At 44.5% G+C, this 13,588-nt stretch overlaps 1 protein-coding gene across 1 annotated transcript in view; it reads right to left on the bottom strand.

The window, feature by feature from the left end:
* Positions 1-4,488: 4,488 nt before the first annotated feature.
* The window catches only part of KBTBD12 (kelch repeat and BTB domain containing 12), a 32,619-nt gene continuing 23,519 nt past the window's right edge, over positions 4,489-13,588 (bottom strand). The window contains exon 6 of the mRNA XM_057417516.1: positions 4,489-4,747. Coding sequence (XP_057273499.1) covers positions 4,578-4,747 — 170 coding nt within the window. The 3' untranslated portion in view covers positions 4,489-4,577. The remainder of the gene's footprint in view (positions 4,748-13,588) is intronic.

The raw sequence follows: 13,588 nt of genomic DNA, 5'->3' as shown, positions 1-13,588 counted from the left end.
CTAGGAAGGCACATGCAATAGCCCAGCGCTTCTGCTGCCGCTGCTGAACCTATTACACAATTAGATACCTGCTGTTGCTTTTCTATGAGGGAGCAAACAAACTAACCTTACTAGGTGCAAACATCCAACCTCTCCCAGTTTCTGGAAGGCTCAGTTTCTGGACAACCATGTTACCAAAAATCAGGGGGGTGACAGCAGTGCGATGTTACTATTTTTCCACTCTATAATACTTTATAATACTCAACATGACGCTGCAGGCATCTGTGAGCCACCCCCTCTAAAACCACAGCAGGGTCCGACCAACAACATGAGCAAGATGGATTATTATGACTATTTTACATGGGTAAACCTAGGTGCAGAGATCAGATGCCCAAGGCTAACAATCAGAGTAATGGAACTGGAAATAATCCCCATTGCCCGGTGATTCCAATCCAATCTGTATTCTTGCTACAAGACATCTCTCTGTGATCCTCCTCCTCCTACTGGAAAGCTGGAAAAGCCTATTGAATGAGTATCATTGCTTTTTATGTTGGATTCAGCAGTTGTTTCAGCCACATTTGAAAGGAATGAGTCAGGAATTTGTGTATGTGGGAAGTGGTTTCCTCTCACATTACTGCATGTATGGATAAAATATATTTCCTCTACTATGAAGTTGCTGAATGAGAGAAATAAAGCAGCGCAGCTGACTGGCACTTTAGGAGCTGTACTTCAACCTTGGTAATGAAAAGGCAGCAGCCTTGGGAGGCCAGTTGGGATGATGCATCTCTAGACAAGCCTGTGGAGTCACTTGCACTCGTATAAAGAATGACTAGAAAAGGCCGAAGTGGATAAAGATTACCAAACCTAAAACCTGACAAATTAGAGAGCAGGTTCTGGCCTGACTGCAGGAGAAAATCCAGCTTCAAGACGTGAGTTATAATGCAATAACGAAGATGCCTTCCTCTGTGCTTCAGACAGCTTTCGTAGCAACTGGTGTTCAGGAATTAGAGATAATGCTGATGGCTTGCGCTGCAATCCTTATGGCTGTGGCACACACAGTATGTGAGGCATTTCATGCCAAACTCACCAGCATCACACAGCAAGACAGCAGGAGGACCAAGCAGAATGCAGCCCACCTGCCTTCCGATGCCTATTGTAGCCAGAGGACCAGGAAGGTTTTGTTTGCAAGGAGACAACCACAGAACTTGGGCTGAGGGTAGAACCTGCTCAAAGATGCCCTCAGATCCAGGGAGCTGGTATGGTCTGTCCTTCGAAGCTGATTTGTTGCTGGTGCCATAGGTTTCTGAAGTCTGGAGCCTGGTGAGGACAGAGTTGCTGCTCCCATCTGCTGGGGAAATGAAGAGAAAAAGAAGTTTAAGGGCAGGTCAGAAATAGGGTTAGGGGAAGAGAAACAGAAAGGCTTGCACAAAGCTTCCAAGAGGACTTTGAGCTTCTAAGGGAGACACTGCAACTAGCAGAAAGTTGGAGGAGGAAGGAGACAGAGGTGAGAACTAGAATATTTCCCCAGTTCTTCCTTAGCACAGCAAGGAATTTAAGGTTCTTTTTGACTTGAGGCTTGGAATAGTTCCATATATTTAAAGACCATCACGTTTTGAAGTACTTCAATGAGTTATGCAGAAGACAGAGTTACCAGGTATGTGTTAAAGAAACCCTTTTATTGCTGTCAGTGAAGAACTTCTAAAAATGATGCTATACACATGCATATAGAACACACAGAGCACACATCCTGGAATACTCACATGCATCTCATTTGAAGGTCGTTTCCTTGCTGGGGCAGGCCAGGCTGTCTGGAGCCACAGCTCTGCTCCATGCTGCTTCTCTCCGCTCTGGCCTGGCCTTCGCTGTGGCTGCAATCAAAGGTCATTAGTAAATCATTCCATCAGACACCCAGGCAGGGCAGTGAATACAGAGGAGGCATTCGCCAAGAAAGGAAGTGTGCTTCCATGTACATTCCATGTATATTTTACCCATTTTCCAGTATTTCCTTTGCTTTCAACCTCAACACATCAAATGATGGGAAACTGCAAACGGACTGATTCCAGCTGAGCACAACTGGGGGTGAAATAGTTTTGCTTTGAAGCCGAAGCTGGAGTCCACTCAGAAGCTGGAGGGAGAGCCACAGAAATTTGCAGAGGAGTAACTGCAGTCCTGCCCTGGTGATTCAAAGCATTGTGATTCATGAAACCCATCTTCACAGGAGCTACATAATCCATGAGGAGGGCAGCCTGGGAACAGACCATCACTGCAGCTAAGACAGCAATCACTCTATAAACAGCTTATTAAAAGAATGTCGTTGTCATCCAGATCAGCAGAAAAACAATATAGATCTTCTTGAATATATTTTAATATATAGTAAAAATAACTATTCCGGCATTTGCTTTTCAGGAAATAGAGCATCTTATCACACATTTCAAGAAGAGATGGGGAGGATCATCCCATCCCACATTGCCTCTACTGTGTGCTATGGCATCCTGGGAGCTCCTCTCATCCCCATTGCCAGCCTCTCAGTTTTGATTCCCCCTAAGCCTCTTACCTGGAGCACATTTAGGAGTGCTGGAGTGACAGCTCTGTGTGCACCAAGGCAATTTTCTGGTGGTGAATCAAGGCTGAGTGGCATAATAGAGCTGGAAGATGATACAGAGACTGCCCCATAAGTTGTGTGTGTGTGTGTGTGTGTGTGTGTGTGTGTGTGTGTGTGTGTGTGTGTGTGTGCCTGGCATGGGCAGGGACTGAGCCACAGGCAATCACAGCAGTGATACCTGAGGGCTGGTAGTCAGACACCTGAGGCTTGACATATGTGGGCACTTCCTAACACCACGTGCATGAAAACAGAGATGAGAGCTCTACAGGGATCCTTATGAAAATCAGTCATACGTGGACAACTTTGAAATAAGACATTAGCTGGGGATAAAATGAAAAGCTTCAATTAGCTTTTTTAATGATGAAATATATAAAAGCAAGCATTTCATTTCTTGCTTTACTCCCATGTGCCGCATGGCCGTCTACCTCTCCAACATCTTCCTTCATATTTGGCAACTAGTGATGCACTTCAGCATATCGACTGAAGGCTTGCTTAATATTCCCCCCATTCAGTTAACTAGTGGGTGCTGTTTGCATACTAGAATCATGGATCATAAAGACTGCCTTGATTAAACGCTCAGCTAACTACTGCTCACACAGAATGGGGCTGAACTGTTGTTTCAGTGGAACTCAAAAGCTTGGAGAATGCCTATTCCCTAATGTTTTTCTTTAGCATCAGGATTTGTAATAGAGGAAATTAAGACTCTTAAGGAGTTTCCCAGCAATGTGAGACTACCCATGGACATGTCAGACATACAGTATTCATATACTCTCAGGAGGATTTTGGCTAAGCTCTATCCCTCTCAATAAGCATGCTCTCTGCTTCTTCCTCAGGCAAGCTTTCATTTCCAAGTATTGCTTTAGAAATTGTAGTCACCCCAAGGGTAACCCACAAACTACATTGGGGCCCCACAAAACTATGGAGTTAATGCCCCTGTTCTGGATATATAACCCAGAAGAAAACAATTCCCTGCTTGACATATAGTGCTACATGTTTGGACTTGGGCAGGAACGGAGGCAGACATAGCAGATTCCCTGCTAACCATTAAAACCTGTGGGCAGCAGGAACAGCTATGCTCGATGCATGAAAACCTATTGCTGCTCACCACAGCTCAAGCAAGGCCAGTGGATAAACCGTATGCAATCACTCTCCTCTGTTATCAAGACAGACATTCCAGGATACATCCTTTCCTTCCATCCAGCTCATTAAAGATCAGTCTAAAAAGCAAACCTATGAAGTGGGAAAGAAACAGCCAGCACACTACTGGAATAAACATTTAATAGAGGAGTCTGTGTTCCATGTATCTGGTCAAATATGACTGATGGAAGCCTAGAAAAGCCCCCCTTTTCCCACTGGGCTATTCCAAGTAGCCTGTCTTTCAGAGAGCGGAATCCAGTAAATTCACTCAGTCTCTAAGCTGCAAGAGGATTTGAGTTGTCAGGAACAGGCCACAGAGCAGAGACCAAAGACAAAACCAAGCTTTTAAAATATTCTTCCTTAAAAGAAAAGCGAAAGAAGCAAAATAGTCGAACCGTGGTTTCACAAGGAAACACTTAACTCCAGAGCGTTGCTTCCAGCTGTGTTGAGAGCTCCATGGAGAAAATAGAACAAGATTCTCTTTCCCTTGCAGTAACAAGAAGAGTTCAACAGAGTTTCCAATATTGGACGATCAATTGGAAGAGCTTTCTACTGATTATGCTTAAAGACATTTAAAAGCAGAGTTTGCCCCTTGATCTTATGCCCACAACGGTGTTTAGCAACCTGAGTGGTTAAGACCTTAGGAACCGGTCACTGATTCGTACCACTCAAGTTCATGCTTGTTACAACTTGTCCAGAGTACCAGAACTAGCAAATTGGGCATCATCAGCTCAAAGGCAACTGGGTCCGTAAGTGTGTTACCAGTTCCTCTCCGAGGGACTTGGCTGTCACCCACAGCCAACACAGTGCTTGCCTCTCCAAATCCTTCAGTGTCTGCAGAACCTGGGGTCACTGAGCTTTACTGGTCCACTAAATCTGGGGGAGGAGGAATAAGATCCCGTGGGTTCAGCCGCGCCACCAGGCAAACGTCATAGCTGTCGTGCATGAGGGCATTGACGGCCACCACATTCCACTGGTTCTCCCAGGGATCCAGCTCGAGGATCTCTTTGGTGATAACTTCATGACGAGCTGAAAAACAGAAGCAACAATGGCAGAAATCAGGAGCCAAGTCAAGCTGGACCAAAGAGGTTTGCGCAGTTACGATGACTGCTCTGCAAGGTGGCAATGAAAAGGGAGTTTCTGTGGTAGGAGCAGCTACACCGTTCAAAGGACATGTGAGATGTAAACGTGAATGAAACAGTGCAGATGGAGATCTGCACAGTGCGTTCGGTCCTCATACTCCGGCTTCAGGTGCAGCTGCAGGGACAAAAGCATCAAGTGCTCCATCCTGGTACGAGTATGCAGGTGGCATTTCATTGTGCAACCAGTTGTCAAAAGCTCATATTCTAAAGGCAGAGTATTGCCTATTGTTAATGAGTATGCCTATGTGCAGCATGTTGTCTTTTGTTTTCCCCAAGTAAAACACAGCTCTCAGGCTGCTGGAAGCACTCCAATACTATGGCTTGTGTGCGAAGTCTGGACATCCTGTGATTTGGGAAGAAATAAAGACAGAAAGAAACCTCCAGGGCTTCAAATGCCCTTTAGCTGAAGTGCTGAGGAATTTGTCATGAACAGTCAGGTTAAAAGAACACCCTTAAATCACAGCCAAGCTCAAGACAAGCGTCGTTTTACTGAGACTAACAAAAAAAGACTCACCATGCAGCAGAGCCATAGCTGTCAAGCAGCAGTGCTATATTAAACTCACACAAACACAAAATCTTTCTTTGCTAACAAAAGTCCTGAACTCTCCAACACTTGTTACTCAAAGCCAAGTTCTCTCCTAAAAATAAAAGGTGTCTAAGAGTGCTTTTCGTTTCTGCTCCCTTTTAATCTTGAAGCTGCTTTCTCACATCAAGTAAGCTTAGTCTAAGCTTTTCTTACTTTGAGCTAAGGACACACACATGCTTTGCTGTCAGCTTCCTTCTGATGAATTTCTGGACAGATTGTATTAAAAGACAGGTCTCTGAGACTTCCAAAGCCCTGACACATCACAGGTACCAGGATAAGAACCATCAGAGCAAGAAACATTGAATACTCAGCACTGATTTATGAATCCAGGGATATCACAAGAGTGGTGATAGGCTGAACTTCACCGGTTCCCATTCAACTATCCCTTCTAGAAAGCTTCTTTAAAAACCAAAACAACCACCAATCCTATCTTTCATATCTGTGGACTGTATCTCCTTTGGACACTGTCCTGTGGAACAAACGGCAAAGGACTGAAGAGGAGGAAAAGAATGAAATACAGAGCACCCAGCAGCATACACCGCTTCTGATGCTGGAACCACAGAGCACACACTCCTCCAGAGGACAGCCACCCTGAGGGTTTAGTACCCCTAAGGTAGTGCTGTTGTGGTTTAGGTCCCATGATTTCAGGATTTACCTTGATCTAAACAGTCCTTGTCCCATTTCCTTCTGCTGCTCATAGAGTGTAAAACAATGGTCATGATGGCTTGCTTATAAAGGATAAGAATAATAGTAATAATAAAACATGGGAAGGCTGCACCCACCCAAAAGGGGAGACAGCACAATACTAATAGTGCAGTTCCATGTGAGGAGAGGAGGTCTGACTGAAGCTGCAGACAAATACCATGTGCCAGTGCCAGCAAAGAGCTGATTTCTGTTTGATCCTGCGAGCGAACAGGTTTCTCCAAAGAGGCAAACACAGAGGCACAAACAGACCTAAGCTGTGACATGGGAGGCTCCAGTCGTGTATTGGTTATCAGATCATCCCCTTTGCGCAATGAATTTTGACGCCTGGATTTTCTTTGGCATGGATGATGACAAAAACAAGACAATCAGAGGGGAAAAAAAAACATCCAGAGCTGGAACCGAGACCTTCTGTGGGTGACTGCAACACTCGACAAGGAAGAAATCATAATTAAAACATTAAAAGGCAGGTTCAACAACCCTTCCTTAAAGCCTTGCTGTGTTTTTTCCTGACCTTAGTGACTCCCAACCTTTCATGTCCCTTGTTTCCCCTTTCTGTGGGATGTTGAAACTGGGTTTGTTCCATGCTACAAATTCTGCTTCCGAGCACATGGAAACTAACCCTAGTTAGTGCCTAACCCTTGGGAGATAATGGGAGGATGTTGCTGGAATAAGAGAAGCAATCATTTCTCTCGTCTTATCTTGTTGAACATGAAAGGAGGCAGCACCCTTTGGATGAGAAAGTTCATGTGAGGAAAAGCACTGCTCAAAATAGGCATCCTCCAGGAAAAAAACCAGATCCCAATTACATCCCCCTTTCTTTTTTAAAGAGAAATGAGTCAAAGGACCTCAATCCTGAAGCCTTTTTCCTAGTCCCTTTCTTGGTTAGGACAACAGAACAGGTAATATTTTCAAAGGGAACACCATCTTTGATTCCAGGCTGTAACACTGGATTTGGGCTTTCACCCCAATAAACAGTTTTCAGGTGGAAGACACAAAGAATTCCATATTCTGGCTCATTGGTTCAATCTATTCAATCGCCTTTATTTTTTTTTTCTAAGGCAATATCTTAGCAGCCAGTTTTGTACAGGAGAATAACGTCACATCTACAACAAGAATTACACAGATTACCTGCTTAAAAAGCCAGCCCTCAGAACCCCGTCATGCATGGCATTATTCTGCATCACTTGCCAGACAGCCACCTCAGCTAAGGAAAGCATTTCCCTCCTTTCCAAAGGCTTTCATTTTCCCCTACAAATCAAGGCAGCATTTTTGTGCACCTCCTTGTTTGATCATGAGGAGTTTTAAGGAGCCTTCACACTATGTTTTCCTGCAAGGGCATTAAACCACTTTATGTTAGAATAACTCAGGCAGTACAAACCTAACCCTAAGACAGAACGTTTTCAAGCAATACAACAGCGTTTCTAATAATCTGGTTTACTCTTCTTCAGGCAAGGATAAGGCTAGAGCAGTGTAGGGAACGTGAATTCCAGCCTAAGTTTATCCCCATGGGAAATCGTGGTATGTTAAAAGAAAGCCAGATCTCTTTTGGCAGAGTTATGCCTCTTCTATGTACAAGTGCAGACTGAAGGCTAACACTGAGCCTACAAACCATCTTTTCCCAGTGAAAGAACTGGAGTTATACCTGAAAGTGTTTAATTTATAAATGCTAAGATTGTATTTCATATATGCAAGTATATAGCAGGCTGAAGGCAAAATGAGCCTAATCTGTAAATTCTCTATTATATTCCAAATTATATTCTATCATATATATTCTCTCTAAACAAAACTTTTCCCACAGGTTTTTTTTTTTGTATGAAATTCTTCCTTGAATGTGCAGAAAACCCGCAGCAAAATGCTGGATTTGCACTGAGTGACTGCCTGCACATACACACAACCCTGCTTTCCCTAAAGGGTTTATGATTCACTCCCCAAATATGGCCAGACTTCATTCCATGCTGCAAGTTTTCTCCTGCCATTTGAATCAGGATTGACCATAAATCAGTGTGAACCATTCTTGGAAAGACCCCACTACGACTGCAGGCAACAAATACTTGGTCTGCTTTTTTGGCTTTATATTTTAACTGCATTCCAGTTGTGGTTTGGAGGGTGGAGGAACAACTTCCCACGTGAACATTTATTACCACTTTTGGGCTTTTTTTGACTGTGCTTTCTCTCTTTTATTTGGAACCAAACATTCAGATACAATTATTAGATTCGGGGTTGGGAGGGTTAAAGGGGGGCAGATGCTAAAGAATTAAGCAACATACTTAACAGGTAGGAAATCTATAAGTCATCCATGACTATTAACCATGCAGCTATTAGGTTTGCAAGCCAATACAAGTAAATCCACTCTGCTATAGCTTGTTTAGTGTCCAGAGCACTGAACTCAAATACAGGCATGCTGAATTTTAGTTCACTGGAGTTAAATCTGGCTCTATCTTCTTCCACCATCAATCAGCTTATAAAAGACACGAAACCTGAGGTGGTTGAACTGCTAGCTGCCTGTTCTGCTTTTCCCATGGAAAAAAAAGGACCGGGACATCACAAGGTGTTTTCCAGCTCCTCAGCAGTCCCCACACTGTATATTCAGATGCTTCTTGCACTGGCTTCCCCAGTTCTTGTCCCCCAAAGGCCACCCAAGAGCTGCCTTGAAGCAGTTCAGCCGCTGTTGCTGGTTTGTACTGGGTTTTGCACACCATTATCTGTACCAGAGAATGATTTTAAGCATATGGGACTGGCCTCTGCTACTTATCTGTCTTGCCACTAATAGCTGCTTTCATAATTACATGATATGGAGTTAGGTGACTTGGGAATTCACATTTGTGCTGCGATGAGCTAAAAGCGCATTTAGATCATTACCACCAGATGTCCTGCCTCCTCATTTGCAGTAGGAAAAAGCATAAGTTCATCAAGTCCATGGCCTTCGGTCCCATTTGTGTGTGTGAGCTGCCCCCTCGCTCCACCAGCCCTGCTAGCATCACACAGCGAGTACATCCATCATCTGTGCCTGTAGGCAGGAGCAGGCAGAGAATACACAGGAGAGGGAACCTGCCCTGGCTGTTTAACATGCTGGCCAGCCTTCACGATGCTAAGTGTCAAGGCAGTGTATCCCAGGCACAGTGAAAGCTGGGAGGCAGGTTGAGGCTTGGATTTACAACTGCGGTAGCTTACTGTTTTCAGAGCACCTGCATGGAGTAAGGTAAGAGATTGACTCTCATAGCCAGGACCTCTGTCCTCGTGTTCTGCTGTGTCATTGCTCAGGACCATGGTTTCATGATCCACCCATTCACTCACGAATCAATATATATTAAAATTAATATATTAATTATATATTAATTGTTAATTATATTTATATAGTTAATATATTAATTATATATATAAAAGAATGGGAGGTCTACAGGAAGGAACCTCTAATTCAGTTACTTCAGCTGTTTTTCTTGGGACTGATTTTGCCTGTTGTTCATAGGGATGACCCCATTCAGACATAATCTGACAAGCACTGACCCTGTTTGTGCTGCAGGTGACGGCAGGATCACAGATCACCGCAGCAGGATCAGTCTCTTGGAGTCAACGCACCGTTCATGCAAGTAAGAACTGAGAAGATCAGAGTAAGAATGACCCATCTCAGACCATCCTGAGATACTGCTTCTAAATGCCTTGCAATGGGTTAATACATGATTAATAAAGGATTTAAAGCATGTTTGGACTATGTGCATGACTTGCAGTTCTGATGTCATACATGGCTACAAGCCATGTTTCTAAACAACCTGCTGACCTCTTCAGCAATTAATTAGCATGTATAGAAATATCAATTAATCACTCATTAACCCTTTATAAACCATGAGCCTTCATAAGCAGCAGGACTGAATTGCTAACCCAGTGCTGTCACACAGCACATTGAACATGGATCTGAAGCAAGCAGATGCTTGCTGAAGCAGATGCTTGCTTCAGACCCCATCAATTCCCTGACCTGCACTGGACTTACTGCCATCAGCAAGGCTCTGGCTAATGAGCAGGGTAAATGGGCTGCCCTTCCCAGGAAGGTCTCTCCTGCTCTCTCCCACTGGAGGAGAATTAGGCAAAAGGTCAGGTAGCATTCTGTGGGCTGGAGAGATGCGGCAGAGCTAAACACAGGGCCCCTGAACCCTTCCTTTCATGGGGGTATTTATCCAAATGGTAACAATTGTGGGCAGGAGAACTTCAATTATTCATTGCTGCCCGGTAAATGTTAACAGAGGCAAACAAACAGTGCTGCAGATAGGCAGCCCGGGGTTTGCTCCTCTGCTTTATTTAGCTGGGAACATGGGAAGGTGCTGGAGAAACAGGTTTTGCTCCAATCCTTCAACCCCCAAACTTCACAAGTGCAGTATTTACTGTGCCAGACTCCTTAATATGTCTAAATTTAATTTGATTCCAGTAATGTTCCATAACCACTATAATAAAAAACAAGCATTAGAATGATTCGCCATCTAAATCACATAATGGAGGAGACTAGAGGGAGCAGCCTTTCTGGGAGATTAGTCAAAATAAATAACTATTAAGCTAGTCCACTGTCAGGAGGGGATGGCGTGGAGATACAAACTCATTAGCTCAGCTGGAATACAGTAATTACTACACAGTTCTGCACTGCCCCAAGCAGTGCCGCTCTATTACAATGTATGGATTGCAGTTTATGGAAATGAGGATGTTTATGCAAATGAGAAGGAAGAGAAAACGAATATAGGGTAAATAAATATCTCATTTGTAGATGTAGAACGGCATAGCTTGTAGGACCCAGTGTCACTATCCCCTGTCTTGGCTATCAGCCGCAAACACAAAATGGAGATTGTTGTATGCCAAGTTCAATGATATTTCTTCCTTTTCCCCTTCCTCTGACTGTAACACCCCTTAAATAAAAAGTTAAGCTCTGCTTGGTGTTATAAAGCACTAAATAACAGAAATGGTGTTGAGCAGCCCTGGTCCCACACATGATGCTAAACACAGCACCGAGTTTCTCAACACATACAGTAGGGAAGCAGTACATTTATCTTCTCTGCTATAAACCACATTTGGAGGGGTATGGCAAAATTTCCAGTGCAGAGAAAGACAGCTCTACATCAAGTGCCATTAGCTGACAAAATCATTAGACTTTAAGCAATGTGTTGCCTACTGCATACCTGCTAAGCATTTCCTATTTTGCATTGAGGTGGGAGCAAAGACCAGTCCCCTCCTGGCTCCATCCTCCTGTCAGGCAGTTGTAGGGAGCAATAAGGTCCCCCTGAGCCTTCTCTTCTCGAGACTGAACCACCCAGGTCCCTAGCCATTCCCTATCACACTTGTGCTCCAGGCCCTGCACCAGCTCCATTGCCCTTCACTGGCCCCACTCCAGCACCTCAATGTCTCTCTTGTAGTGAGGGGCCCACAGCTGAACACAGGATTTGAGGTGCAGCCTCAGCAGTGCCCAGCACAGGGGGACAATCACTGCCCTGGTCCTTCTGGTCACAGTAGCACTGATACAGGCCAGGATGCATCACATTAAAAAACCCAATCAACTCTGTATTTGGATTTATTAATTCAAATCTGTGAAACAGGCAGCTGGACCAACAACTACGATCAGAAACTAAACAAAGGTACAACCCGCAGCCCCCCGAAACAGGCTACAGGATCCACTTTAGTGCAGTAACAACACAAAATCAACTAACACGTGCCTCCTCAAGCTGACAGCAGATGACACAGTCCCAGCAGTCAGGCACACAGCCTTGCCTGCATTATTTTCACCAGGAAAAAAGGTATTTATAACACTCAGAAGCAGTCAAAAAGAAAGGGAACCTGAGCTGGCAGGCGTTTTCCAAGCACGTGTGATGCTGCATACCTGAAGAGCTGCTCCCCCCTCCTTCAGGGAGGAACACTAATGAGGATGCTTCTGCACTGCACTGGGCAGTGTTAATTAATAGCTGTCAGCCTGTGCAAGGGGCAGGGTTAGTCTTATGGAAAGGCAAAGGAAATAGGCCATGTCAGTGGGAACACTGTACAGTCAGGCTGCACTGGCTGGTTTAAAACCCATAGTTACAGCAGGAAACAGCACTGTATTCTAACAGTAAAGAGCTGGAGCTGATTGTCAGGGAGAAGCAGATTAATGGTTCCTATTTGCCATAATGGTTTCATGGAAAAGGAGCCAATTCATAAACTACAGGCAAACAGATGAACTTCTGCAGATTTTGCTGGGGAAACAAATTCAAAACAAACAGAAGTTATTTTTTTGGGTACTTATCGTGATCATAAGAACATTTGTCAGCTAGTGATACAACACAGAGGTCTCAGAGTGGGTTCTCCCATCTAACCATAGACACCAAGCTCCTTACGTGTTTGCCTTCAGTAAGTCAGGTTAGAATCCCGCATTTCCTGATCAAAACACAGAGCATTAAGAGACAAGAGAGGTCCTCAGGGCTCCGAATTGCCTTCAGGTCTTTCAGAGCAGGTACAAAGCACCAAGGACCTGAATCTCCTTCTGGCAGTGTCTCTGCTTCTCCATGTGCTGCAGGGAGCCTGGGGTCACTATGGTCTTAGTGTAGGCAGCCCAGATAAGTGTCTAAACTTCAGCTGAGCTAATCCCCTTTCCTCTTTCATGGCCAGGCTTTGAGCAAGCTCCTAAACTTGAGGAATCCTCAGCAAGGGCAGTCTTACAGGCTGTGTTTACCAACAGAGCTCAACACTGGGCAGCATTCCTTGTAGATCAGAAGAAGCTTGGACACACTTTGGAGCCCAGGCATCCTTTAGAGAGGCTGTGCTCTGCATTACTGCCCTCAGCTGACTTCCCCATGGAGACTTTAAGTAGCTGCAGCTTCTCTTCCTCTGCTGCTGAGGATGCTGTTGGGGCTGTACCACTTGTCCTCCTATAAGCAGACAAGGATTTGTGAGAGGCAATATATATGGGGTGGGAATCCTGCCATCACAGGCTTTCAAGTGTCACATAGGACTCAGTATGTAGCCAAGCAGTACTCATCTATTCATCCAAATTGAAGGCCCTTTGAGCAGTTGACAGCTGCTTTTCAGCTTTATGTTTGTGCGCAGCATCTCTGGTCTCTAATAAACCATTCAGGCCAATACTTGTGCAGAAAGGCATAGAGAGCATGGCACATATAAGTAAAATTAAGGTGCAACAATGTCCTTAGGAGGTCAGCATTCATGCTGCTGGATCAAGGGTGGGTTTAAACAAGCGCAAAGGCAAGTTGAGACTCTGATCTATAGCACACATGGAGCTGGTGCCAGGCCCTTATATCCATTGGCTAAGACTGCCCACTGCAGCAGTGATTTTGGCTTATTGTCTTCTTTTGAGAAGCACTCATTCTTCAACTCTTCCAGCAGCCCTTCACCAGGCAGAAACCCCAGAGGCTACAGCTGGGCCTCGGGCTTGTTCCAAAACCTCCTCTTGGTTGAAACTAAATTACAATGCTTTGT

The sequence above is a fragment of the Pezoporus wallicus genome, unplaced genomic scaffold, assembly GCF_028554395.1.
Source record: "Pezoporus wallicus isolate ANWC-B61680 ecotype Strahan unplaced genomic scaffold, APGP_CSIRO_Pwel_v1 contig_8542, whole genome shotgun sequence".
Taxonomy (NCBI): domain Eukaryota; kingdom Metazoa; phylum Chordata; class Aves; order Psittaciformes; family Psittacidae; genus Pezoporus; species Pezoporus wallicus.
This window is presented reverse-complemented; position numbering and strand designations above follow the sequence as displayed.